Below are 26125 nucleotides of genomic sequence, written 5' to 3'. Positions count from 1 at the left end.
CCTCAGAGCTATATATAGGACTCCACACTTCAAATTTTCTAAGATATTCCAAAAATTCCCAATGTGAATTTTATAGACAATTGACAATCAATACATTTTAAGCTACCAAAGAATGCCTAATTCTGGACACTGTTCACAACTGCAACTCTAGCTGTTCAGGAGTGGAGGAAAAGGCTGTGTGTTAGCTCAGAACGAAGCAAGGACTAAAGAGTTTCAGAATCAAAATGTTGAATATTAACATACTTGATATTGAATGTAACTCCAAACCAGAGATGATCTAGGACACAAATATACATGCAGACAACACTTCAGTGATCTGAGACTAGCAGATAAATCAGCTCCCTTTCTACTTTCAAGGATGCCCAGTACATGCAGTCACACAGAGGGTACACAAAGCCACTATTTCTCCATATCCTTTCACTCTGAAGCCAGCCTCTCAGTTTTTCCCAAAGTCAGTAACTACAAAACTTTCCTACTGTGTACTTCAGATGTGTGCCTGATGGTAGAGACACAGCTCTGCCAGCCTGCTCAAAGGTATCATAAACAGAAACACTTCTCAGAATGGGCATCTTTGTATTCCAGTCTCTGATGGCTCATGATGTCTCTGTCTCAGAGGCCTCTCAAAAAAACTTTGGGAGACTGTTGCTGCTTCGAATATCAGATTTGGGCATAAGCAACCATAAGAGTGCCAGACAGGTATAATTTTTTTCTATATCAAGGCAGAAATAATCCTCTTAACATCAAAGAAATGAAGGATAACCCTCAAACCAAAGTGATCCCAATTTCAGTATCAACTGCAAAGCTAGGTCATGTTGATAGCCATACTACGGACATGAACAACTGAAAAATCATTACCCAACAACAGGCAAGATCTGGTAAGTGATTCATCTCCATCCTGGCAATCAATATGCTCTGATGTGTACTGACATAGTGAGAGAGATGCCTTCACAAAAGGGCTCCAGATTCAGAACAGAGCTGGACTCTGGAGAGCCCTGCTCACACTCCTCCCTACCTCCTCTGTAAACTTGCACATGATATTCCAAACAACTTGCACATGATATTCCAAACAACTTGCACATGATATTCCAAACAACAGAGGCATAGCACAGCCAGGCTGAGTATTGTGTCTTGAGTGAGAGGCTGCTGTAGAGATCATTTTGAGGATTGGAGGAAGTCATTGCTTAAGATTGAAGCTACACAGACTCAGAGGTGTCTCCATTAGCATGTCAAAGATCTGACACCAAAAACTGAAGGCCACTTGATGAATCCATGGCAAAACTCACGAGACTGTGGAGGTGTCTCATGTTTTGCAGCTAAGAGTGATGGTGATGTCTTTGCCTTCACATGATGTGCTGGAGTCTGGAAGTACTGTTCTTGCACCTAGCACTGAAAACCCCCCAAAGTTCTTTGAACCATCAGGGTGAATCTAGTATATGTCAGAAGTAGGAATTACATTTGAACAGGATCAAGGGGGGGAAAAACCCCACCAAAATCAGAGTGGGAACCTTTGGCATTAGAATTTGTAGAAGACTGGCTTGAGACTGCTTTGTGTGGGCACTGAAGAGATACCTGAAGAAGAGTAAAGGAAGGCTCAAGTACTGTGAAGAGGAATAGCATGGATATGAGGATCCACCACCCTAAACAAGTACTTCAGTTAGGTAGTTCTAGAATTGCAGTCACCTAATCCTTGTTATTCTGAGGTTTAAGAAACCTCCATACACATATAAGAATCTAACAGGTTTATAGAAAACAATTTAAATGGAATGCAAAATCTGTGTCTCATTAAGCATTAAATCTCATCAGGCACGATTCCCAAGTTGACAGCACTTGATGTTCTGCCAGGCATTGTTTTTTGGGTTACAGCAAATCACAAAGTATAGGGAAGAGACAATTTAAGTGTTCTTAGAAGTCTGCAAGGGTAGTAAATAAACTAATCAATAAGTAGAACCCCTGATCTCCAATAAGAGATCTCTCAAAGCCAAATGGACACCTAAATGATCCAAGATGAAAGTGTTTTAACCATGGTGAAGTGAGTTTTCCACAAAGTCAGTTTTGATGTTAAATTTTCATTCTGTTGAAAATCTGAGTTGCTTGGAGATGAATTTGTTGGGGTTTCATTTCTGATGCACCCAAAAAGCTTTCCTGTGTGATCTGAAATGTACACACAACTGGAAACTCTGCTTTAACCTCTAAAGGAGATCAGTTACCACACATCCACATTCTAAGACTATATTCCCCGTCCAGATTGCATCTTCTCTGATACCTTTCCAGCTTCAAGAAAGGAGATTATAGTGTCACAAATCAAAGGAATATATCAATTAATGAAATATACAATCTCATTACTTAAGGATAATAGGATAGTTAAATAGATGAGCAATGCTAAGAAGTTCATAATGGCTTAATGAATATATTACTACATTATTTATAACGATCTAGAAAAGCTGAGTGTCATTGCTGCTGCTACTACTACTGAGTGTCATCTGCCAGAGAGCACAGCCTAGAAAGGAGAATGTGTCTTAATAACACCCAAATTACAGTTTTCAGGACACAGGAAGAAAGATGTTTCAAGTACAAATATTTGCCTGGAAAAAAAAAATTCCATACTGAGTTTCAACTACATTTCCCAGTACTGCATATCTGCCCTCTTTCCCTTCTCATTCACCCTGCAGGAAAGTAGCACTAGCATGAATGAGTCCAGGTGGGTTTTGAATGACCCCAGAGATGGAAACTACACCACCTCTCTGGGCAGCCTGCTCCAGTGCTCCATCACTCTCAAAGTAAAGAAGTTCCTCCTCATGTTTAGACAGCACTTCCTATGTTCAAACTTGTGCCCATTACCTCTTGTCCTGTCACTGGGCACCACTGAAAAAAGCCTGGCTCCATCCTCCTGACACCCATCCTTTGAGCATTTATAAGCATTAAGGAGATCTCCCCTCAGTCTACTCTTCTGCAGCCTGAAAAGCCCCAAGTCCCTCAGCCTTTCTTGATAAAAAGAGATGTTCTAGTCCCCTGATCATCTTTGTAGCCCCTTCCTGCACCCTCTCAAGCAGTTCTGAAAATTTTGTGATCTTGTTCTACAGGCACTATGATTACATTACAGTACTTTAAAAAATGAGCATGTTCTTTCATCCAAGACAATACCACACAGTTAATATATAAGGAGGCAGAGTTAAAGCTGCCTCCTTCCACTGCTCAATTAAGCAAGACAGGAGAATTAATCAAATGCTGTTCTTCAACAAAACTACAACTGAATACCAACATCTTGGATGGGAAACTTGGATTTCTCAACAATATGCAATCATAGAATGGTTCAGATTGGAAGGGACCTCAGAGATCATCTACTCCAATGCCCCTGCCATGGGCAGGGACACCTCTCAACTAGACTCAACTGCTCAAGGCCTCATCCAGCCTGGCCTTGAACACCCCCTCCTCCCCCAGGGAGGAGGCATCCACAACCTCTCTGGGCAGCCTTTTCCAGTGTCTCACCTCCCTCATACTGAAGAGCTTCTTCCTAAGCTCCAGTCTAACCCTCCAAACCCCTTGTCCTATCTCTAGACACCCTAAGAAAAAGTCCCTCTGCAGCCTTCCTGTAGGATCTCTTTAGGTATTGGAAGGCAGCTCTAAGGTCCCTTCAGAGTCAAGTCTTCTCCAGGCTGAACACCCCCAGCTCCCTCAGCCTGTCCTCATAGCCTAGTTGCTCCAGCCCTTGGATCATCTTTGTGGCCCTCCTCTGGACTCATGCTCTGTGTCTTTCTTACGATGGGGACACCAGAACTGGATGCAGCATTCGAGGTGAGGTCTCACAAAAGCAGAGTCAAAGGGAAGAGTTTCAAAATTAAATCATGTTTCTAAACAACAAGAAAAACAAACAAAAACAAAACTAGTGATATAACCCCTCCAAAAATATTATAACATCAACTGTTCACATCCACCACTGAGGTATCTTACATTTAAGGTCTTATTGACCAAGCAGCACAAATCCCCTCGGTTGTCAGCGTTCCGAATATCCACATCATGAGGAGACACAAATATCTTTCTGTTGTACAAATCAAAGAACTCCACCTGGCTCAGGCCCACATTCACTGGATTTCCCCAGTTAGAAAGAAGTTCCATAGTCACGTAAATGGCATCAGATACTTCCATCCTGCTTGTCATCTGGATCAAAATGAAACATGGTATGAGCAGAAGTGACAGAATAATGTGGAACAAAACAAAGACTGTTCAAGACTACAACACTGACAAGCCAGAAACAAAAAGCTGGCAAACTCAAGGCTATCTGGATGGCATTTAAGCATTCTGGCTTTCACCAATTCTGCCCCACATCAACTAGTAAGAGTCTGTGGCAGGGTAAGAGAAGAGAACTTATCACCCTCTTAGAAAGCCTAAGGAGAAAACAGGTCTCTGTTCTTTGTTTGATTTCTTTGTCGTTCTGAAGGACAAAGGAACAGTGACAAATTCTCTTCTCTCACCCTGCCATAGTTCTAGTAGTGGATGTGGGGCAGAATTAGTGGAGTAGAGATCATTTCATCTGCTTTTATTCCAGTAATGCTGGGAAGCATCAGCTGTGGTGCATATATACACAAACCTTCTCTCTCAGCATGGAAGCTGCTTCTGATTTGTCATCGGACAGAAATGTGTCATTATCACAGGCAGAATGGCTCTCAGGCTCCAGAAGGCTTTTCAGAAGTTTCTTCTGTTGTCTGAAACATACAGATTCTGTTATCTGCAAGATACAGATTCTTCTATCTTCTACTGCCTCACATTTCTTGTATTTTTAAGCCATGGTTTGGTTGGTGAAAAGGTGAAGAGATGATAGGATGAACCCACATACCCCATGGGCCCTCACACTGAACAAGTGTTCCAGCATCCCACCTTAGATACAGAGTTTGGTTAACAGCCCAGGTTTCTCAGCTGGCTCTGAGGCAGCTGGAGAAAGTAATACAGAGGAAATATAAAGACAGAGGGAAATGTTGGCATTTCTCTGATCCACAGAGACTGGCCCAAGGCTGGAACATTCTCCCAGATTTACTACTTGCCTGATGTCTCAGGCATGTAAAGATTATGGGGTCTAGTGGTACTCCACTATATCTGGTGGTACATTGCAAAGCATCTCCTCAAGAGAGAAGGCTAGCCCTAAAGGAAATACAGATACCTGCTTCCAAAAGGACACATCCCCTCAGCAGCTTTGGTGACTGCAGTCCTTGTCTGGCCATGTTCAGGAGGTTCAGCCATTACAGAAGCAACAGAGGATAGAGAAAATTGTTTCTAAGTAAGAAAAAGATGAACATGTTTCAATCACATTGTTCTCCACATGCCAAAGAGTATCAGTTTGCAGCTCTGGAAGAAGAGTTAGGGCCCAGCTCTGGTTTCAGCTCACCTTGACTAACCTGTGACCCTACACTGAGCTGTAGTACATCTAACAGAATTGCAATGATGTGCAATGAAGGAGCTAAGCTTAAAGCTTGATCTTCTGTGTGGAAGAAATGTAACATGAAAGCATTCTTTGATGAGTATTAAATATATATAAACATATCTGAAACCCCAATGGATACATTTCATAGTGCATGGAGTTGGCCAAAACTTTGGCACAGCTTTGCCCAGACTTTCTCCTTCTCCAAAAAAAGATGATAAAGACTTTAAAGTCCAAACAGTTAGAATAAAATCTTGGCTGATTTATTTAAAGGTAGAATTATTAGCAGTGACTATGTAAGAGAAAAGAGAGGTCTTAGGTTGGACTTGATGATCTTAAAGGTCTCTCCCAAATGAAATAATTCTACAAGTCCTGCAATTCTTGCAATGCTTTAGGATCTTTCTTTGCCTGGGTCTCACTTTATAAATATACCCTGCTCCTAAAAATTTGTTGTTAGCTTCTGTCAGAGACAGAACACTCAGTGTCAGATGAGGAATGGCAGTCTTAGGTCACTTCTATCTCTATAATTTTTGACGAGTAAGAACTTTAAAATGCTTAGAAGTTAATTACTTTTTTAGTAGAAAAACCTCTGCATTGTTGTACATTTAAATACCAAAGGCCAAGCTTCACAATCCCTTAATTGCATAAGGAAAATTAAATTATTTCTGGGAGATCATTTAGGTCAGCTTTAAGACTGAGAATTCAGTGAGTTTCTGAAATTCCATCCCGTGTGTCAGAGTAAAATGATGTCTATTTTAAGTATTTCACTATTTTTCATTTGAGCACAATAATATTAAAATTAGTCCTAATGTTAGCAGGAAGATCCATTATGTGAGAATATTCAATGGCATTCATTCTCTCAATCACAAAGCTATAAATATCTCAAATCCAAGAGGAGCAAGATTGAAAACCTGACCTAGATGGTACAATCATATGTGAAGTACTTACCTACAGTAAAGCAACATTTTCACCTTTACTCCTAACCAAAACTCCCCACAAACCTAATGCTGACTGAGTGATGACAATGGACACATTCATCAAAGCACCAACTCACAAGAGGGAGCATCAGCTGAGGCTGAAGTAGTCAGTTGTCTTGGAAACTCTTAGAATTCAAATGAGTAACTCTAAAAATGTTGAAGCATCTCTCCTTTCCTTCCCACAAAAACGAGTCTCCTAAACCCCAGACTGGAAGCAGACTTTGAATCCATGAACCACTGTTGATGGACACTGTTCAATGTCAGTAAGAGACAGTTTTGTCAATTTCACTTTGTGCTCAAATTTCTTCTACTTTCCTAGAATAAGCTTAGGTTGTAAGTGACCATAGAGATCATCTACTCAAAACCCCTGACATGGGCAGGGATGCCTCTCAACTAGACTTGGCAGCTCAAGGCCTCATCCAACTTGGCCTTCAACAGCCCCAGGGAGGAGGCAGCCACAATCTCCCTGGGCAGCCTATTCCAGAGTCCCACCACTCTCATACTGAAAAACTTCTGAGATCCAGTCTAAATCTTCTCTCCCTCAGCTTCAAACCATTTCCCCTTGTCCTGTCTCTAGACACCCTGAGTCTTCTCTAGGCAGTTTCTGTCAGCACTGAATTCCAGGTTATGCTTAAAGTTCAGCTAACACTTGTCAACATAAATCCCCTTATTCTTTAAGAGGAATAATGGTCTGCCCTGAATCAGAAGGGAAGGGATTTTTGTTGATTTCCTTGTTTATGAGTTTTTAATTGTTTTAAACATGGTTGTTGGAGATAAGAGATATACACACACCAGTGCAGCAAACCCATGCGAGCTCCTCCTCACTAAGAGCCAGCAGAGTAGATGACAGCTCTGCTCCAAAAGCAGAGCATGTATTAACAGGGAACAGTGCCCATACTAATGAGTCCAGTAGGGAGACAGGATTTATTGGCATGAAAATCACACATTATCTTGTTTAAGAAGCTTCCAGAATGGAAATGGCCCAACTGGGCCTGCAGCTGTGCATTTGACTGCATAGACATATCATGTGGCTGCTCTATCAGCTGCTCAGTGATCCCTGAAATCAAGAGAGCTGTGGATGCTATCCTGAGGAAGTAGATTAAAGAAAACCACCCTATGGAAGAATAGTACAAATTCAATTACACTTCAGAGGCACCACCATACATTCACACACAGTCTTATGTATAAGAGACTGTCATTCATGGGGGGTTTGCTACCTGATCAAAGACCCCTCTCTGCATTTTGCCATACCTTTTGGGGGCTTGTGGAAACTGTCTGTTTTTGCAGCTCTCTCTGCAAGACTTGATTTTCCACTTGCATTGCTTTAATCACATCTGAAACAGAGAGGTCAGGATCCCTCTCACACACGTTCTTTCTTGTTGCTGAAAGCAGTCTTTCTGGTTGACTTAGGGGTCCTGCCACCAAAAGAAGGAAGGAATAGTTGTTTGTCTGGACATAAAAGTATGGAACATCACAACAACATACATTTGAAAAACTCAATTTGGTTACTGACACAGGGCTTGGCCAGCAGGCTGCAACCATCCCAAGCAAGGCTGAATCGCTCCAATTTGTTTTCACATTGAGATTCCAGGTCACATCTACCTTAGACAACAGCTAAAACAGTATCTTAAGAGGAGGGAAACTCAGAAATGAGAAACATGATTTTTATTGTTTAAGATTTTTTTTTGTACTTGCTTTTTTCTGCTATTTAATAGAAATGCCAGCTCATTGGAAAAGATATATATGTTACAGCACACCAGAATTTTTCAGTGTAACTGCTTAGCTATTTTTGAGGAATCCCCAGAGCCTTCTAGCAAAACAAGGGCAGTCAGGAATTGCTATTTGCAAGGCAAAATAAATGACCTTATCACTTAAGTAGTCATCAACATGGCCACACGCCTCCCAATCTTCCCAAACATCACGAAGCAACAGAAACGTCACAGCCTATAAAGAGGTTTAAAAGAAAGGGAATAAAATTTAACAACAGAGGAGCTGAGACTGGACTGAAAGAAGGAGAGTGATTATATAGTCAAGGACTTCCAAAGTCAAAGGAAGAAGAGAAACCAAAGTTACACAGACATTTAGATTAAGAAAAGATATTGAAGGACAGGCTGATGTGAAAGGAGTGCTCATAGTGCTGCAGTGAGGTTTGCTAAGCAGGAGGGTAAAATGGCAGAGGGTGCAAAGCCTGCCTTGGAAAGAGAGGTAAAAACTGAACTGAGATGTGTGTGCCTTCACACTCCTTAAGCCCTAGGTCATCTATACTCAAAAAATCTTTGAGCCAGCATTGGTCATCACTGCAAACACAGGGAGAGAATAAAGGCTTTTTTATTATTCTGTTCTATATCATCCCCCTCAAATGAAATTAATTTAAGGATTAAAGTGATAGTTAGACAGAAGGAGTTTGAAAAAGATGTGTTGTAACCTGAGACAATGCTACACACATCTTTGGAAAGCGGTCAAAGCAAGCATCTGCTCAGACAGATGGTGGGTGAGGGTCTCAGAAGCGACAGAGGATTTATTCTGAAGCCAGAAAGAAATAGCTTATTTTCCTCAGTTTGGTTTTCTGCCAATTAAGAAACCCATACTTTGACTTTTCCAAACTGTTCTCATTACTGCTTTCCTGGGATGCGTCTGGATCTTGTTTTGTTGAAAAAGAGTCTTCATCAGAGTATGGCAAATCTAAAAGCTTTAATTCAGACCTTTCAAAACTGAAGTCCATCAGACTTAGAATCATAGAATCGTTCAGGCTGGGCAAGACCCTTGAGATCATCAGGTCCAACCATTAACTCTGCTCTGCCAAGTTCACCACTAAACCGTATCACTAAGTGCCATATCTAAATGACCTTTAAACACATCCAAGGCTTGGTGACTCCACCACATCTCTGGGCAGCCTCTTCCAATGCCTGACCACTCTTTCAGTGAAAAAATGTTTCCTAAACCTCCCCTGGTGCAGCTTGAGGCCATTCCCTCTTGTTCTATAACTAATTACCCGTGAGATGAGACCAGCACCTTCCTCTCTATATTGTCCTTTCAGGTAGGTGTAGAGGGCAATGAGGTCTCCCTTCAGCCTCCTCTTCCTCAAACTCAAGTGTCCCAGCTCCCTCAGCCTCTCTTTATCAGCCTCATTCTCTAGCCCTTTCACCAGCTTAGTTGCTTTTCTTTGCACCTGCTCCAGCCTCTCAATGTACTTCTTGTACTGAGGTGCTCAAAACTGAATATACCACTTGAGGTGTGGCCTCACCAGCGCCCACTGCAGTGGGACAATCTCTTCCCTTCTCATCTGACTGCTGGTCACATTATTGCTCATCCAAGCCAGGATGCCACTGGCTTTCTTTGCCATCTGGGCACTGCTGGCTCATATTCAGCTGTTCACATTCAGAACCCCCAGGTCCCTTTCTGCCAGACAACTTTCCAGCCACACTTCCCCAAACCTGGAACGTTGCATGGGGTTGTTGTTCCGTTAAGGACTGTGCTGAAATAACAAACAGTCATGATTTCAGCCCCTAAATCTGGGGGGTTGGAGTTGTGTTGTTTTGTTTTGGGTTTTTTTTTCACTTTTGTCTGTTTTGTTTTGTTTTTTAAACCCAGGTAAAGCCCACACCTTAGCAGCAGATTTCTAAAATAAGGAGCAGTGCCTTCAAAATAGTGTCCTCCAGTCCAGGAAAAACATTTTCCAGTATCATCAGCACTGGAGAGTGATCTGCACTGTTCAAGGTGCAATTCATGTTTCACACAGCAACAGAGCTAATTTGGCTGTGATGTGGAAGGCTGTGTCTTTAGTGCTATAAATGCATTGTGTTAAAATCTTCCAAGTGTCAGTTGCTGATTTTGAGAAGACATTTCTGTTATTACCACAGGAAGCAGATTTCCCTCAGGGAAGTGGGAAACAGAGCAAGCACAAAAACTGAAAGGGAGAGGGGAAAATATTATGCTGTGGAAGCAAAAAAGAGAAGGAAGGTATTAAAGATGTAGGGGAAGACTAAAGTATACAGGCCCTGAACTTTCTGACAATTTTACTTAAAGTCAAAACACTCCAGGTGGTAAAAACACCAACCAAAAAACTTGACAAAAAGAAATGGAAGGAAGCCCAAACCAACAGCTAAAAAAAAAAATCCCATAATGACAGATGTCTGCTGTAATTACAACTGAGCCAGAGGGGGGAAAAGCATACAAACTCTCCTTGTTGACATTAAATATTCTTGTTTCTTACTGGAACAAATTCTTTCATGTCTTTCCTGGTGCAAGACCTCAGCAGAGAGTGGCCGAGTGATTGCGTTTTGCCCCGCAGCTGGGCTGGCAGGAATGTACATCTCAGCATTATCTTTTCTTTTTGCAGAGAGGACTCGCAGTGACTTCACCTCTGCAAGATAATAAGAGAACAGAAATAATCAACATCAGAGATATTTAAGAGCTGCCAGACCGAGAAGAAATACTGGATCTTAACTGCTAAAATTTTACCACTTCAATTATGCTGGCATAGTTAAAGTGATAGCCTCCATCCACCCTCTCTTACACTGATTCTATTCTATTGATGTAGAAGTACATATGCATGGCTTGCACTGAGTGAAACAAAATAAAATCCATTATTATGAAGGTACCAACAGATCTCATCTGGACCAGATATTTAGCATAACTGCCAAGAAAAGTAAAAATAAAAATAGAAGCCCTGAGTCTCTTACTAACATAGTTAAGCCAAAATAAATTCATAAAATACAGCCCAAAATTTTGTCTTATTTCAGATGAGGAGAAGGTTGTCTGGTGTAGCCCAGAGCAATACTTCATTTTTTTTGTTTGTTTGAGATTATTAATGTCTCCATTGTTTACACCACCGCTTCCACCAAACTTCTCTCTGGAAAAAAAAATTCTGTACTCTCCTAGAAATTTTTTTTCACTGCTGCTCCCTCCTTCGTTCCCAACTCTTCTGCCACCTCTCCCCTCTTCCCCACACTCTCCCCACCTTTATGCTAATGAGGGGAACACTCCCTTACTCAAAGATTGTTCCTCTTAAGCAATTAACCATGGATACAGAGAAAAAAATAAATAGTAATTAAAACAAAAAACAAAAGCAAACCAATGAATGTTCCTGAAAGGAGTAGAGATGGAATTTTAGAGAAACTCTGAATGCAGGTCAAGGTCTGGTTTCTGCCTGAACTCTCTACCTTTACCAAGTTAAATAAACATCTTTGAGAACTAGTGACTGGTTTAGAGCTTGGACATTGAGGTCTCTGAAGGACAAAAAGAAGTGGCTCATAGCCAGGATGATTTTGCTCTTGAATGAGCACATCTTTCATTAGGGCTCAATAGCACATGCAAAGACAACAAGTATCCAGCACCCAGGATATAAAAGGAGGAAGCTGAGACTTAAGAAGATTTGGCTGCCTGGGTTACTGCAAAACCAGTTCAAAAATTGTTACAAAAATAATAGCCTCTTGAGAAATCTCACAGTCTGAGACAGTCTTAGTTCAAGTGCCTAGGCCTGGTGATGCAAGTTTGTTAACCAGGGCTAGATCTTTGTCTTTGTAAAAAAATTCTTTGTGGAGCAGTAAGAGGAAGCAAGTCTCCCAAATCAGGAGATTAAAACAACAGGCTTGCTAAGAGCATAAAAACTCGTGACAGTATGGAATAACCAGGAATGATCAAGCTTAAAAGTTATGCTCTCTAAGCATGAGTATTTATGTAGTTCTGCTGCAGTGTATAACACAGAGACTTACTGCTTTGATCCTGCCTGAACTCCAGCACACTGTGGGCACCAGAATCAAGGCCAGAGCATCTCCCAGCATCCTGGTGCTCAGAAGCTTCTTTCTGCAGGAACCTATTGCTATGCAACTGAAGGTCTTCAAAGCTGGGAATTGTTTCCTCGGCAGAAGATGATTCTGAAGGCACATCCTCTTCAATAGAGTCATCATCATCATCACTAAAAGAGTCTTCCTCCATCCTTTTCTCTTCTACGCTGAGCTGCAAGCTTCTTCTCAATTTCTGGTACAATTCAAACAGATTTGTCAGAAAAGCTCAAACATCTGTTTTGAAATAAACCAATGTGGCTGCCTCCCCCTCCTCTAGGAAAAAGAAATATCTTCTCATGAACTCAAAGCCATGATGCAGCTAAAAATATTCACATTACTATGTTGTGTCTTCACTCTGATGAGGATTTGCAAAGAAAAATTATCCTCCAACTCCTTTGTTCCTTCTCATCAGAATCCTTTCAAGGAAAATTCTGTAGGTGAAGGAATTTTTATGTACAAAACCAATTGTTACGAGTAAGTTACAACCATGGAGAGGACAAGGACATGCAATCTCACCCAGTCAGTTGCCCTATCTTTTGGCTTCCTATCTGCAATCCTGATTTTCCAAACACATTCACAAGACTACAGAGCCAATGTAATCACAATTTCTTGATAAGCAATTGGATGATACTGTCTTGTATACACCTAAACTTCATCAAACAGCAGAAGAGTTGTGGTCTAATGAACTAAGCTTCCAGCTTGAACAGGTTATTTGTTTTTTTAAGGGAACAGACTGCAACAGTTTATGCAAAAATGAAGCTCTTTTGAAATCTATTGTTGAAAAAAATTGCCCTGCCTCTCTCAGCATAAGCCACAAACAGCAGAGATGATGCTGAAGAGACTTATGATTGTATGGAAAAGGTATTGCATATCTTAAATGCTTTTTTATTTCCCTGCTTTGTTGGTATAAGAGCTTGGAGATAAGTATAGGCAAATAAATTGTATGAGTGAAATGAAAACCTGAGGCTATCTTAGGGACAAATGAACTGTGACAGTGTATGTTCAGTTTGCAATGAAAGCTTCAATCTGCTCTTCTCTACAGACTACACTTGCTAGGAAATCCATGTTGACAGGAACATATTACAAAGCGCAGGCAAACTTGGGTTCAAATGAGGGTCTACAAGCAACCTGAGGCTTGGTGTGAGTGTACCTCTATGACAGTCAAGACTAATATTCCTAGTTATTTGCCAGGGAATTGTGCAGGCTTTCTTTTAGTTAGAAACATCTGCATTTTAACAAGACATTCAAGGAAAGATTGTAGCTTCAGGAAAATCAAATGTATTTCCATCTGGGAGACAAAGAAAAGTGAGCTTTTGGTTTCAAACTATTCACTTACTCCTGAGAAATAAATGATTACAAATATCCATCACTGTAAACAAGTTACTGGTTTGTAGAGCAAAATAAATCAGAAGCTCAAAAGCTATGTAGGAAAGGTAGAAGATCCAAGCTCGGAAAATCTGCTTAGGAAGTTTGTCTGATGTCAGTTTCTCCTATAGATGCTACTGCACTAACCCAGGAAAGCTCTATTATGTCATTGCCTAGGTAGAAAGAGTCCTAAACTTATGTTCATGTCTTCACTTTGAGGGACAGGGCATTTGTGAAGTGTGCTGGAACAAGCTGCAATTAGTGCCCAAATGGGAGGCTGCACTGCTGAACAACAGCCAATATAGTAACAACCCTTGATGGAAAGTAGCTGCATTGATCAGAACATGCTCTGACTTCTCCTAGGTGACATGCAACAATTTTAGCACACCTCTTCATAAGCTAACCTAACCCCAGAAAAAGTTGTTCTTCAAATCTCTCTCTAACCTGACAGCCAACACTGATGCTCATGTGGACTACAATGAAGTGAACTGAGTCTCCTTGCATGAAATGCTTTGGTTCTATCCAACAGAGACAGCATTTCACCTCTTTAATTTAAGACTTAACATGTTAGAGCTTCCTTGGCTCAAATTAGATTTTCAAAGTAGTTTTACTTTTTATTTATTCCTTCTTTCTGTCACATCCCATCAATGCAAAATCATCTAGTGAGAGAAACACTACATAGCGGCTTTGCACTCCGGCCCATACCTGGGCCCTGTTCACATCTCCACTGACACTGCCATGAGCAATAGAAGGCAACTGCTGATCGTACCTGGGAGTCATGGAGAGGATCATCCCCATCTGTCTCCAGGCTCAGGCTTTCATAAGGTTCAAAATCCTCAGAGTATTCAACAGGAGGTCTAATGCAGAGTTTAGCCCCTCTCTGTGTTTTGATCTTCACAGCTTTCTGTTAAAAGCAGCGTTCAAAGAAATGAGACATCTTCTGTGCTATCAGCAACACAGAAAGAATCATCATCACATTTTACATAAAAACATCTACATCAAGTAATGCTTTCCCCACTCTGTGAGCCCACCTTTGGGCCCCTGCACTACTGTTTAACTGCCCTACTGAAACTCCCCATCTGCTGGCAGAACAACCTTGTGGTGAAAGCTCCCCAGCCTCTTCTAGGAATCAGCATGCTTGGGTACCTCTCTGAAATGCCACACTAATGCAAAACAAACCCATGGGGAACAAGGAGGAGGAGTTAAAAGCTTGCATCTAATTACAGGGCTATGACCTCATTGGATTCACAGAGATTCAGGGATTCACAGAATCATTAAGGTTGGAAAAGATCTCCAAGGATATCAAGTCCATCTGTTAGCCTAATACTGACCAGTCCACCATTAATCTGCATGGTTTTTGAACACTTCCAGGGACAGTGATTCCATCACTTCCCTGGGCAGTCTTTTCAATAATAAAACACTCTTTCAGTGAAGACATTTTTCCTAATAACCAAACTTTCCCTGGCAAAACTTGAAGCCTCTTCCTCTAATCCTGTTGCTTGCCACATGGGAGAAGAGTCCAACCTCCATCTTGCTACAACCTCCTCTCAGGGAGTTTCTTGACAGAGATAAGGTCTCCCTTCAGCTTCTTCTTCCCCAGACTAAACAATCCCACTTGCCTTAGCTGCTCCTTATAAATACAGTGGGATAGCTCCCAAGGCTGGAGTTTTGCAATGGATGGACAGAGGCACAGATTCTTTAAGATAGGCTGAGAAGGTGAGAAGGAATTGTCATCCTTCATGTGAGAGAGAGCTGGCACATATGGAACTCTGCAAGGAACAAGTCAGGAGCCAGTCAAGACTAGCAGGCAGACCAGCATGGGTGCTGTTATAGCAGGTATCTGCTACAGACCTTCTGATCAGGGAGAAGTAGATGAGGCCTTCCTCAAAAAAAAAAAAAAAAAACCAAACAAAAAAAAAGGAAGAATCTGCAAGTTCAAAGATCCTTGTCCTCATGGAGTACTTTAACAAACCTGGTATCTGCTGGAAAGACAACAAGACAAGACAGCAGGGTTAAAACAACAGAAGTGATTTCTAGAGTGCACAGAGGATTGGGGATCCAAGAAGCAAAGGTGCTCTGCTGGAGATGCTGGGAGCTGGGACTCTTCAGGCTGGGGAAGAGAAGGCTCTGGGGGATCTCATCAATGTATACAAACACCTGGTAGGTATCTGCTCAGTGACACAAATTTTAAAAATATCATGACATTCCACCTGAACTAAAGAAAAAAAAATTCCTGTAAGAGTGATCAAACACTGGAAGAGGTTTCCTGGAATGATTGCAGAGTCTCCACCTGTAGAGTATTCAAAACCTGATTGGACACAGTCCTAAAGAATGTGCTCTAGCTGACCCTGTTTGAGTATCTCAAGAGTTCCCCTTTGAGCAGTAATTCTGCAATTCTCTAATGTCTATATATGAAAATGACTACTTGAAGTAATTGCAGTTTTTTTGGAAGATGTATTACTCTTGTGTATAATATAATGAAGGGGAAGTTATGCCATAAGCATTCAAGCACAAAGATTTCTTTGCCTTGGTAAATGTCAGACATGGCTGTGAAAGTGGTTCTAATTAATTTGTTTTACTTCATAATTAGGATGCAATTGAAGTATGCACACTGTCAGTTATTCAAGCAGGGCTGAAGAGGGGTAGAAGATCTGAGAAACCCATCTTTCCATACCTCATAATCTCAGCACTCCAGAAGATGACAAAAGAGAAAGCAGGGAGTGTAAATACTTCTCCCACGGAATGACTTTATCTGGAGGTAACTTTTTTTTCCCCACCTTTGAACTCTGGTGCAGACATATTGCATAGAGGGAAGTCTTACAAGTGAGCAGTGAGAAGATTGTTTCATTAAAGGTAATGATGGGATCCAGAAGTCTGTGCAATGATACAAAATTTGGTTATCATAGATTCATAGAATGGTTTGGGTAGGAAAGAACCTTAAAGATTATCCAGTTCCAACCCCCTGCCATGGGGACACCTTCCACTAGCCCAGGTTGCTCAAGGCCTCATCCAGCCTGACCTTGAACACCTCCAGGGAGGGGGCATCCACAACCTTCCAGGGCCACCTGTTCCAGTGTCTCACCACCCTCACTGCAAAGAATTTCTTCCTAAGATCCAGTCTAAATCTGCCCTCCTCTAGCTTAGTTCTCTTCTCCAGGCTGAACAGCCCCAACTCGTGTTCATTTTTTATGTGCCAGGAGCAAAAGATGTCCCAGAGAGTACATCCCAAGGTAAACTGGCTTTGACAGAGTGTGTTCTTTCAGTAAGTCTATCTTTTCACCTCACAGCGACCCTAAGCACAGCCTAAGCTTGGTAGTTTAAGCATGGATTGCTAGGTCCTCTAGCTATCCAACAAACCCACAGGGACACTTACTGGGAAAACAAACTGCTGCCTGGCGCACCTGCATCTTACTCAGTGGTTACACATTTCCTCAGCTAAATAATTCCAGTTGTTCATTCTGCTATCACAGAATGGTCTGGGTTAGAAGGGATCTCCAAAGGTCATCTAGTGCAACCTCCTCCACACTAAGCAGGGACATCTTCCACTAGATCAGATTGCCCAGAGGCCTGTCAACCCTCCCCAGGGATGGGGCCTCAATTACCTCCCTGAGGAACCTGTTCTAGTGTTCCACCACCTTCATGGTCATGAACTTGTTCCTAACATCCAAACTAAATCTGTTCTTCTTGTAGTTTAAAGCCATTGCCCCTCATCCTACCACTATAGGCCTTTGTAAACAGCCTCTCTCCATCCTGCTCCATCCTCCCCATCCAATTGGATAAAAAATTTCAGGTACCATTCTAAATTAGTCTGAAGCAGTAGCTAGTTTTTAGTTTAGTTACCTATATCAAGCTAACTTGCCAATGCAGCCAGAGGAGAGCCTCCTTATACATTTGGCTCTTGTGATTAGAACGATGTAGGTTATGACTGGCCACACATTTAGCAAATTTAGCAAGTTTAGCAAACAAGTTCTGACAGGCCTGTACATAAGCAGTGATCTACTGAGATAAAGAGTAGCTGAGAAAATTAATTCAACTAAGTAAAGCTGATAAATAAGAAATGCAGCCTTAGAACTTGAATGTGCAATCTTGGCTGGAAAAAAACCTGCCTGATGTGAATGCCTGGTCTGCAGTAACACAGACCTCTGCTCCCCAGCCACTCAAGCATCCAACTGGGGTAACTGCTCATCAAGTAAGGAAGTTATTTGAGTGCCATGTCTCAGTTGTGGATAATTCACATTTGTTCTCTTAATTAAATCATACTCCTTGGCAGGTTAAGGACAAGATCCTTCTTTAGGCCAAAAGAAAAAAAAAACCACTGTGGTTTCTCCAGTGAACCAACAACTATGTAGCCAGTGGCTCAAAACTTCTTACAAGGAAGTAATTTTATCATCTATATGCATTTCCTTCTCTTCTGATCTACAAGAAGCTGTCACAAAATACATCTCAAGCTATGCAAATTACACCTCTGTGTCACTTAATACTATTGCAGGGTGGAGAACAGCAGTGACAGGCAGGGATGTATCTCCAAAATGAGATTCTCCATCCTTTGCACTCGATAAGCTCTCTAAGCTCGCCATCAGAGGTGTCAAGCAACAGCAATTCTGCTGGAGAACAGATTGAACCAATCATGTCAAGGGTACAAAAGTTTCTGTGATGGATGGCACTGAAACCAGACCCTTTCAATGAGATTTGCCTCTTTAGGCTTCAAAATAAAGACAGAAAACTGGTCAGGGTATCACTTCCTGTTGTCACTCAGACTCCAGACCAAACCAAGACCCAGATTCTACCAGAATCCCAACCACCCTCTAGCTACTAGTTACAACCAATTTCTCCTAAAATTATTTACAATCTTAGTTTGAAGCCATATTCTTTCAAACTGTTTCTTACCTGCAGCCAACCCCTGCGCTGCGTTTTGCCTGGTGCAGCCTGTGTGCTGTCATCTAGCTGGGCTGCTGCTTCAGAACACAGAGACAAGGATTAGAAGGCAGAAAACAAGAATACAGGATTTGACAATATACAACTTAATTTGTGTTCTTTCTTTCATAGGTTGGTCTGGGATGGAAGAGACCTCCAAAGGTCATCCAGTCCAACCCCCTCTGCAGTCAGCAGGGGCATGCTCCACTAGATCAGGCTGCCCAGAGCCCTGTCAAGCCTCACATTCAATATCTCCAGAGATGGAGCCTCAATTACCTCCCTGGGCAACCTGTTCCAGTGTTCCACCACCCTCATGGTGCAGAATTTGTTCCTAACATCCAATCTGAATCTGCTCTCCTCTAGTTTGAAGCCATTGCCCCTTGCCCTGTCCCTACAGGCCTTTGTAAATAGTCTCTCTCCTTCCTTCTTGCAGGCCCCCTTCAGGTACTGGGAAGGCTCCTATTAGGCCTTCTTAGAGCTTCCTCTTCTCCAGGCTGAACACCCCCAGCTCCCTCAGCCTGTCCTCATAGCAGAGGTACTCCAACCCCTTGATAATTTCTGTGGTCCTCCTCTGGACCTGCTCCATCAGGTCCATGTTCTTCCTGTATTGAGGGCTCCAGACCTGGACACAGTACTGCAGGTGAGTTCTCATCCCAGCTGAGAACAGATGAGTAACTCTTTGACACATGAATGGTATCACCAACTAAAAAGGTGATCCCACTTCAGAAACTGCCTAGCTGTGTATTAGTAGCAGAAGTCTGGAAGCCTTTGGGGCAGTCAGCTCCATGTGTATTCAAGAGAATGAAGTGTTTAAAGATACATTAGTTCAACAGCAAGTGAAGCCCCACATTCATTGGCATGAAAGTAGAGAAGTATGTTCTAGAATAGGGGTGCACATGATTGTATCTCCTAGTTGGGCAAACTATAAGCTGTCCTAGGAAGTCAGCTGAGCCCAGAACCCATAGGACTGAAATGCTGAACAACAGGTGTTATGCTGGGTTTACAAAGGAATTGTGTGCACTTATTCTCCAACTAAGGAAACATAAGATACCAGCAGATTAAACAGAATGCATTTAATATATTGTGTAGGGAAGGATTCCTCATGCAAAACTCACAATTGAAGCACAAACAATCTTCCTCCATTTCTAAGGGAAGGAAAGGTAGGTTCCAGAACTTCTGCAAATATTGTGTGTATTCAAGGAGAACTCAGGGTTCCTGTGCTGGAAATGGTCCCACCTTACTGCAGAACAAGGGACTTTTGAGAAGGTGCTTGGACTGAGACAGAAACAAAGATCTTGCAGGTCACACCAGCATCCTCAATGGAACAAGGACATGACCAACACTCTCAACAGCATCCTAAATAAAGGCATCTCATTTCCTTTGTCCAAGACAGATTTACAGCTTCCATTTCTTCTCAGAGGAGAAAAACAGCTGATGCAAAACCTTTTTTCTTTAAGCCATAATTTAATGGTCACTTGAAACAGGCAGAAGGTGGCACTACCCATAAAAGAAGCAGTTTTTCTACAAAGGTTTAGAATCACAGAGATATTTTGTTTGGAAGGGACCTCTGGAAGTCACCTAAGTCCAGCTTCCCATTCCAAGCAGGGCTTACTTCAAAATTAAATTAAGTTGCTCATTACAACTCTCAAAGAAAACCCCACATTTTCTTTTTTGGGTTGGACAACCCCAAACACACCTGAGCAGAGAATTGTTCAGAGAATTGCTGTGGGCAAATGTTAACTGAGGAAAAAGACAGAAAAGACAGATTACTTTTAATTGTAGTCGCTTGTGTGGTGTGGGTCACCAGGAGATTGCACAAATGCTGGTAGAAGCAGACAGGAGATGGGGTAGGACCATTCCTGGGGGAACAGTGTACATTTATATCAATTTAAAGTGATCAAAAAATTACAAAGCAAGAAGGAAAAGATGTTTTTCTACTGCTTCAGCATAAAGTGCCTGTCTCTTAGGTGTGAAATAGGACTAAGACCAGAGGGGAAAAGGAGTGGACTGTTTCAAGGATAAGTAAGAGCCCTTCCAACTAGAGCTCCTGCTACTCCTAAGTAACTTCAGAAATACTTTGCACTCCTTAGCATTTGTGCTCATTGCTATGAGGCTCTTCAGGCACTGAGGGTGGCCTGTCCTGAGATTGCAGCATGGTCTGATTCAGTCCCTGATTTGGGAAGAACTGGAAGCTTCTTTCACTTCCCAAGCAATTGCCCAGAAATCCACTTGTGTTGCTACAAACGTAAGTAGGAAGAGTGAACAAGGTAGGACTCATGCTGCCACTGCTGAAATGTAGCTGGTTCTCAGAATTTGGTGTTTTGGGATGGATTCATGTGACCAGGTCTCTCTAAATCAGAAAAAAAAAAAAAAAAAAAAAACCAGTAGTTCAAACCCCAGGCAGAAGCTGGTGCAGCTGAGCTAGCTGTCTGTGCTACAAACATGACTTTAGAACAAAAACCAACCACTGTGTGCTTCAGCACACAAAGTAGGTCCACTGGTGTCACTCCCTCGGAGTCTTGAGCTGACAGTGTCTATTCTAGTAGTTGAGAATTGAGTAGTACATCATCAAAATATTATTCATAACCAAAGGAGGCCCCATGCTGCCCTTAAGCCACAGCTTTGTGACCACACTGACATTGACTGGAAACATATCCATGGCTGTGGAGCCCTGGCTGGGTGATACACCCAGACAAATATCAGTGTACCTCGCTGCCTTCTAAGCCCATCATTTATTTTAATTCAGTTTCCAAGCCTAAGAGTAAAAAGTTTATTAATCACTAGTATCATTAATTACTCTTAGGGAACACAGACAAAGAAAACAGTCCAGACAAATAGATTTATGATGACATCTTCAGGAACCACAAAGGGGATTTGTGCCTGTTCTATATTATTAAGTATCACACATTCCTAATTTTTCAGTGAAGACTAATCCTACAGATGGATGCTTTAGAAGTAATAATGCAATAACTCACAGGAGATGGATAGGGAAGAAAATTCAGTGCTGTATCTCAGCTAGAAATCACTTGTGTAAGTAAAATCGTATTCATTCACAAGACAAACCACAAAACTGCTAAGCAGCTACCCCCAGGCAAGAAGGTTATACAGATCACCAATGGGTCCCACTCTGGACTCTAGTGGCAAAATCAAGTGGGAGAAGAGAAATGACAGATGATGATTCAGCTGACTTCTTTCACTGCAGCTACATGTTTGAAATAACAACCCTGGGTAGCTAAGAAACAGCACAAGGCCAAGTTCTCTTCTGCAGAGATAATGCCTCTGTCCCTAAGTTGATGGAGTTGAGGAAAGGAACAGAGGCTGCCACTGAAATCTTCAAAGGTTCAAAGAAGAGCTGAAGTATTCTACCTTAACTGAATCAAATGGCATCGAGCAACCACAAAAATAAACAGCTTTGGTTGAGCTTAGAGACAGCAGCTGAGAGCAGAACTTTAAGGGGAGAATTCTCTCCACAGGTTTCTGTTACAGCTGCTATCACAATATCCCTGCATCCATTTTGGACCAAAAAGCCCAAGACATTGGTTTACATCCTCTTTAGCTACCCAAAGGTGTATCATCCCAGTGTAACAGACTAAGGTTGGTAAATTGCTTTGCACAGGGATTTAGTGAAATCAACTTTCTTTTCATCATGCTAAAGAGATTAGAAGGCCAGTAAGCTCACGCTTTACACTTTCATACATGCAAAATTATTCCTGTCACTACACTGCTTTCTTTGACAGACTTAAATTAGAAACAAAATACACACTTTTAAATAAAGCCAGATAATCACTGTCAGAAAATGGTAGATTTTCTTTATTTCAAATATTTAAATGAAGATTAGCTGTCTTTTAAAGACAACTATAATAGTTTAAGCATAATTTATGAGCTTAACACTGCTATTATTGCATATAATTTGATTATAGTCCATGTCACAGGATCACAGAATTGTCAGGGTTGGAAGGGACCTCAAGGCTCAGCCAGTTCCAACCCCCCTGCCACGGGCAGGAACACCTCACACTAGATCAGGTTGCCCAGAGCCACATCCAGCCTGGCCTTAAAAAGAAAATCCAGGGATGGGGCTTCCACCACCTCCTTGGGCAACCTGTTCCAGTGTCTTACGACCCTCATGATGAAGAGCTCTTCCTGACCTCTAACCTAAATCTCCCCTCCTCTAGCTCGGATCCATTCTCCCCAGCCCTATCACTACCTGACACCCTAAAAAACACCGTCCCCAGCTTTCTTGTAGGCCCCCTTCAGATATGGGAAAGCCACAATAAGATCTCCTCAGAGTCTTCTCTTCTCCAGACTGAACAATCCCAACTCTCTCAGCCTGTCCTCAACTGTCACTCGTCTACAGGGCACCAGACTTAGGTACTGTTGAAGTGCACCAGCTTTTAAAGCCTATTAATGGTGTTATGTATCAGACAAAGTATGATACATCCCACAGTCAAAATGTAGATCCATTTCTAATCTTCTGTTTGGGGTTAAAACAGTTTAACAAACAGAGAGGTGAAGAAGTTAAACTTTGGAATTAGTCAGGGATCAACTGAGAAATTGATAGAGCGATGCAGAACTATAGAATCATTTTGGTTAGGAAAAAAACCTCTAATATCATGGAGTCCAACCATTATCCAACTCTGACAAGTGGTGTGGAGGGCCATGGTTTGGCACCAGACATCTCTGCCTCTGTTAAACACCTGCAAGGATGGGGATTACATACAACCAGCCCAAGTCTGCAGATGAAAGAGTCCCATGGAAATTTATTCCAGGAAGCCAAATGCTGCTGTCCCTTTATGATGGCCTGATCAATAACCTCACTGACTGAATTACAGCTTTGATGAGGAAATGTTTAAAATAGTTCTAGGTGGCAGTCTCTATAAAACTCTGGGTTTGGCTGGGAGAGAAACCTAGGCCAGCCATGGGCTGCAGGCCATTAGCAGTTTTATATTAGGCAGGCAGCTGCTCCAAGAGGGCTACAGGTGTATCCCATACCATAAACACCACTCAGTAAAAAGGTGCAAGTTTGCTGAGGATGGGGACTCCTGCTGCTCTTCCTCATCATCATCATCCCTAGAGGGGCTTGCTTATCATTCTGCTCCCAAACACTACTTTCCCAGTTACTGTGACTGCTGTACCTTTGCTGGGCTGAATATAACTCTGTATACTTTATACTGGCATTGGTATTAGTTTGGCTGCTGCTTTAAATCCATTTTCCTTTCAACCTGTGGGTCTCTTCCCTTTCCTTATCCCCTTTCTCTGCTGGAGTTTAGCCCCAGATATGGGCTAAACATAGCCAGACTCTGCTGTAACTCACCATTTGTCCTGCAGGGCTTTATCTCTTTTTTAGGGTAGCCATGAGAGCTGATTCTTCTGTGGTAATTCCTCAGCTCTGAATTAGCCCCATTCAGATACAGAGAAAAACCTTGTTCTAACTGCTCCAGTTTGGCTTGTATAGGATCTTTTCTTTTTAAACGTTCCAGTAGCCTGAAACAGAAAGGAAAATAATTCATCCTACACAGCACATATACAGATGGTCAGGTCAGCAATAAAGACAAAACCACAGAACATCACAAAGCAGAAAAATATATTCATAATTCAAATAACTATTGCAGAATACAGCTCCCAGTATCTGTTCATGTTCTACAATGCACTGTGACCTGTGAAGTTTAACCAAGTCTTTCCCTTTTGAGACTTTTTTCCATGTTGTTTCTCATTTCACATTATTTTTTTAATTTGATATTTAGCATATTTGGCCTTTCTCCTTTCTAAGAGTTTTGCTTAGAATTTCAAAAAGCTTTAAAATGGCTAAGCTCTAGTCAAAGGTTATTTGTGTCTTTGAAACTTGAGGGAGAGATCAGTAGTGCCTTTAGAGATACCATAACATTAAAGCTTGGTTAAAATATTAATAAAAGCTCCTCCCTGGGCTCAATTAAAGTGAAACACCTACCCCAAGGTATCTAATCCAAGTCTAGTCTTCCCTCCTTCCACTATGGGTTATACTCAGTCCACCCCAGCTCCTTTGGTGAGGTGCAGTGTAGATAGGTTGTGGTCACATCAGTGGCCATTTTCACCAGCCCCTGGCACACTGCTTCCTGGTTTCCCTTCTGACTCCAGGGTGGGTCAACCACAGGCCAAAATCCCCCAGGCTGCATCTGTTGTGACCCAAGTTGCTTTTCTCCAAGGGTGTGTCTCTGTAAGCAGCATGCCTCTGCAGGAGCACTCCACACCTGCAACTATCACTCTCTTGAATGCACCCCAGGCTGCTCTAACTGGTGAGGTTTTGCCTGTTTCTGTTAGTTCTGGATACAACATGAAGTGGCTGTGACTGGGCCTAGAGCAGTAACCTGAGCTGCTCCTACAGAGGGGCTAATCTGCAGACCCTGCTACCCAAAACTGCCAATGATGTCATCCAACTTACCTGTTCCACCACCTACAGCTGCCACCTGCTTGTTGTGCTTTACTAAGTTCAGTGGCATTCATTTCCACCAAAATTCAGACCTAGAGCTTTGATAATAAAGATGCAAATTGTTGGTGTCACTAAATAATTTGGTTTTATTCTTTTCTAGAACTGCCTCAAGAGACTGTATATGGAAAGTAAACCTTGCTGGCAAAAATTGGCTGTTCTTCTAACGTAACTGTGGCTTTTGAAAGTTGTTGGGCTTTTGTCTTTTCACCAAACAATTCAGTCTGGTACACAATTTGAGTACAAATCTTATGGTTTGTGGCAGAGTGAATCCTGCAAGAAGTTCTGTAGGCCCTTGTGAGTGAATCTAAGAAATTCATCTGTCTAGGGTACAATGACAGGAAGGTTCACATGAACTACAGCTAAAAGAAACGTTTGAAACTTGTCTGAAAGATACTGAATTTTGCAAGAATAACCTAGATGTCCTCAGCTCCCACCTTAACAAAAGATGGCTTTGCTCATTCAGCTTTAGCAACTTAGTTATGTCCTCTTCTGTACTTCAGACAACATAAAGACTTTGCCTCATAACATCCTCACACAGTGTGAGCTGCCAGTCACTTCTGTATCTAGAACCTCTTGCTCTATAAACAAAAAATTTCCCCGTAAGCCAAGGAAACTATTTTAAAATACAGATAAATGTATTAAGAAACTGTTCTGAAGAAATAGTCTGATCTCCTCTGGAAATAAGAGCTTTGATGCACTTAGAAAACAGAGGGAAAGAGAACAATTACCTGAATGCTTTAAACTAAGCTAAGCAACTTAGACTTTGCATCAAGGTTTGAACCAATATTCACAACTGCTGATATTAGATACTACATTAGGTAGTACACAACAGCTATTACATACTCAATGGCAGTAATGATTCTGTATCTCACCGGTTTCTCTGCTGAAGGGATATTAAGTATTCATCATGTATTTCATCAAAGTCAGTCACCATGTCCTTAATATAGAGCTGAAATTAGAATATAATTGTCACGTTGGAATACAGAAATTATTTATTATAGAGTACTACTGGGTTTGCACCCTCAATAGATGGGAATGTTATAAACTCGAAAACGTTCCACTTCCAACAAAGCATAAAACTGTCAGTGTAGCAAATAGAAGTTCCTGAAGAACAGAGGAAATGTTACTTGTCTTATGTTTTTCAGAAACTTTCACAATGTACTGAAGAGCCTAAAACCACTAAAATAGAAATCCATAGGCCATAATGAAT

The 26125-nt window shown here is 41.7% G+C and overlaps 1 protein-coding gene across 1 annotated transcript in view; it reads right to left on the bottom strand.

The window, feature by feature from the left end:
- KATNIP (katanin interacting protein) overlaps positions 1-25849 on the bottom strand; it is a 78738-nt gene extending 52889 nt beyond the window's left edge. Inside the window, exons 1-10 of the mRNA XM_054391228.1 lie at positions 25788-25849; positions 23764-23933; positions 18426-18493; positions 14308-14442; positions 12102-12366; positions 10601-10750; positions 7639-7802; positions 5153-5265; positions 4586-4700; positions 3949-4155 (exon numbers count right to left, since the gene is read on the bottom strand). Of these exons, the coding sequence (XP_054247203.1) occupies positions 3949-4155; positions 4586-4700; positions 5153-5265; positions 7639-7802; positions 10601-10750; positions 12102-12366; positions 14308-14442; positions 18426-18493; positions 23764-23933; positions 25788-25849 (1449 nt within the window). The remainder of the gene's footprint in view (positions 1-3948; positions 4156-4585; positions 4701-5152; positions 5266-7638; positions 7803-10600; positions 10751-12101; positions 12367-14307; positions 14443-18425; positions 18494-23763; positions 23934-25787) is intronic.
- Between the last annotated feature and the right edge of the window lie 276 nt (positions 25850-26125).

The sequence above is a fragment of the Indicator indicator genome, chromosome 22, assembly GCF_027791375.1.
Source record: "Indicator indicator isolate 239-I01 chromosome 22, UM_Iind_1.1, whole genome shotgun sequence".
In the NCBI taxonomy this organism is placed as follows: domain Eukaryota; kingdom Metazoa; phylum Chordata; class Aves; order Piciformes; family Indicatoridae; genus Indicator; species Indicator indicator.
This window is presented reverse-complemented; position numbering and strand designations above follow the sequence as displayed.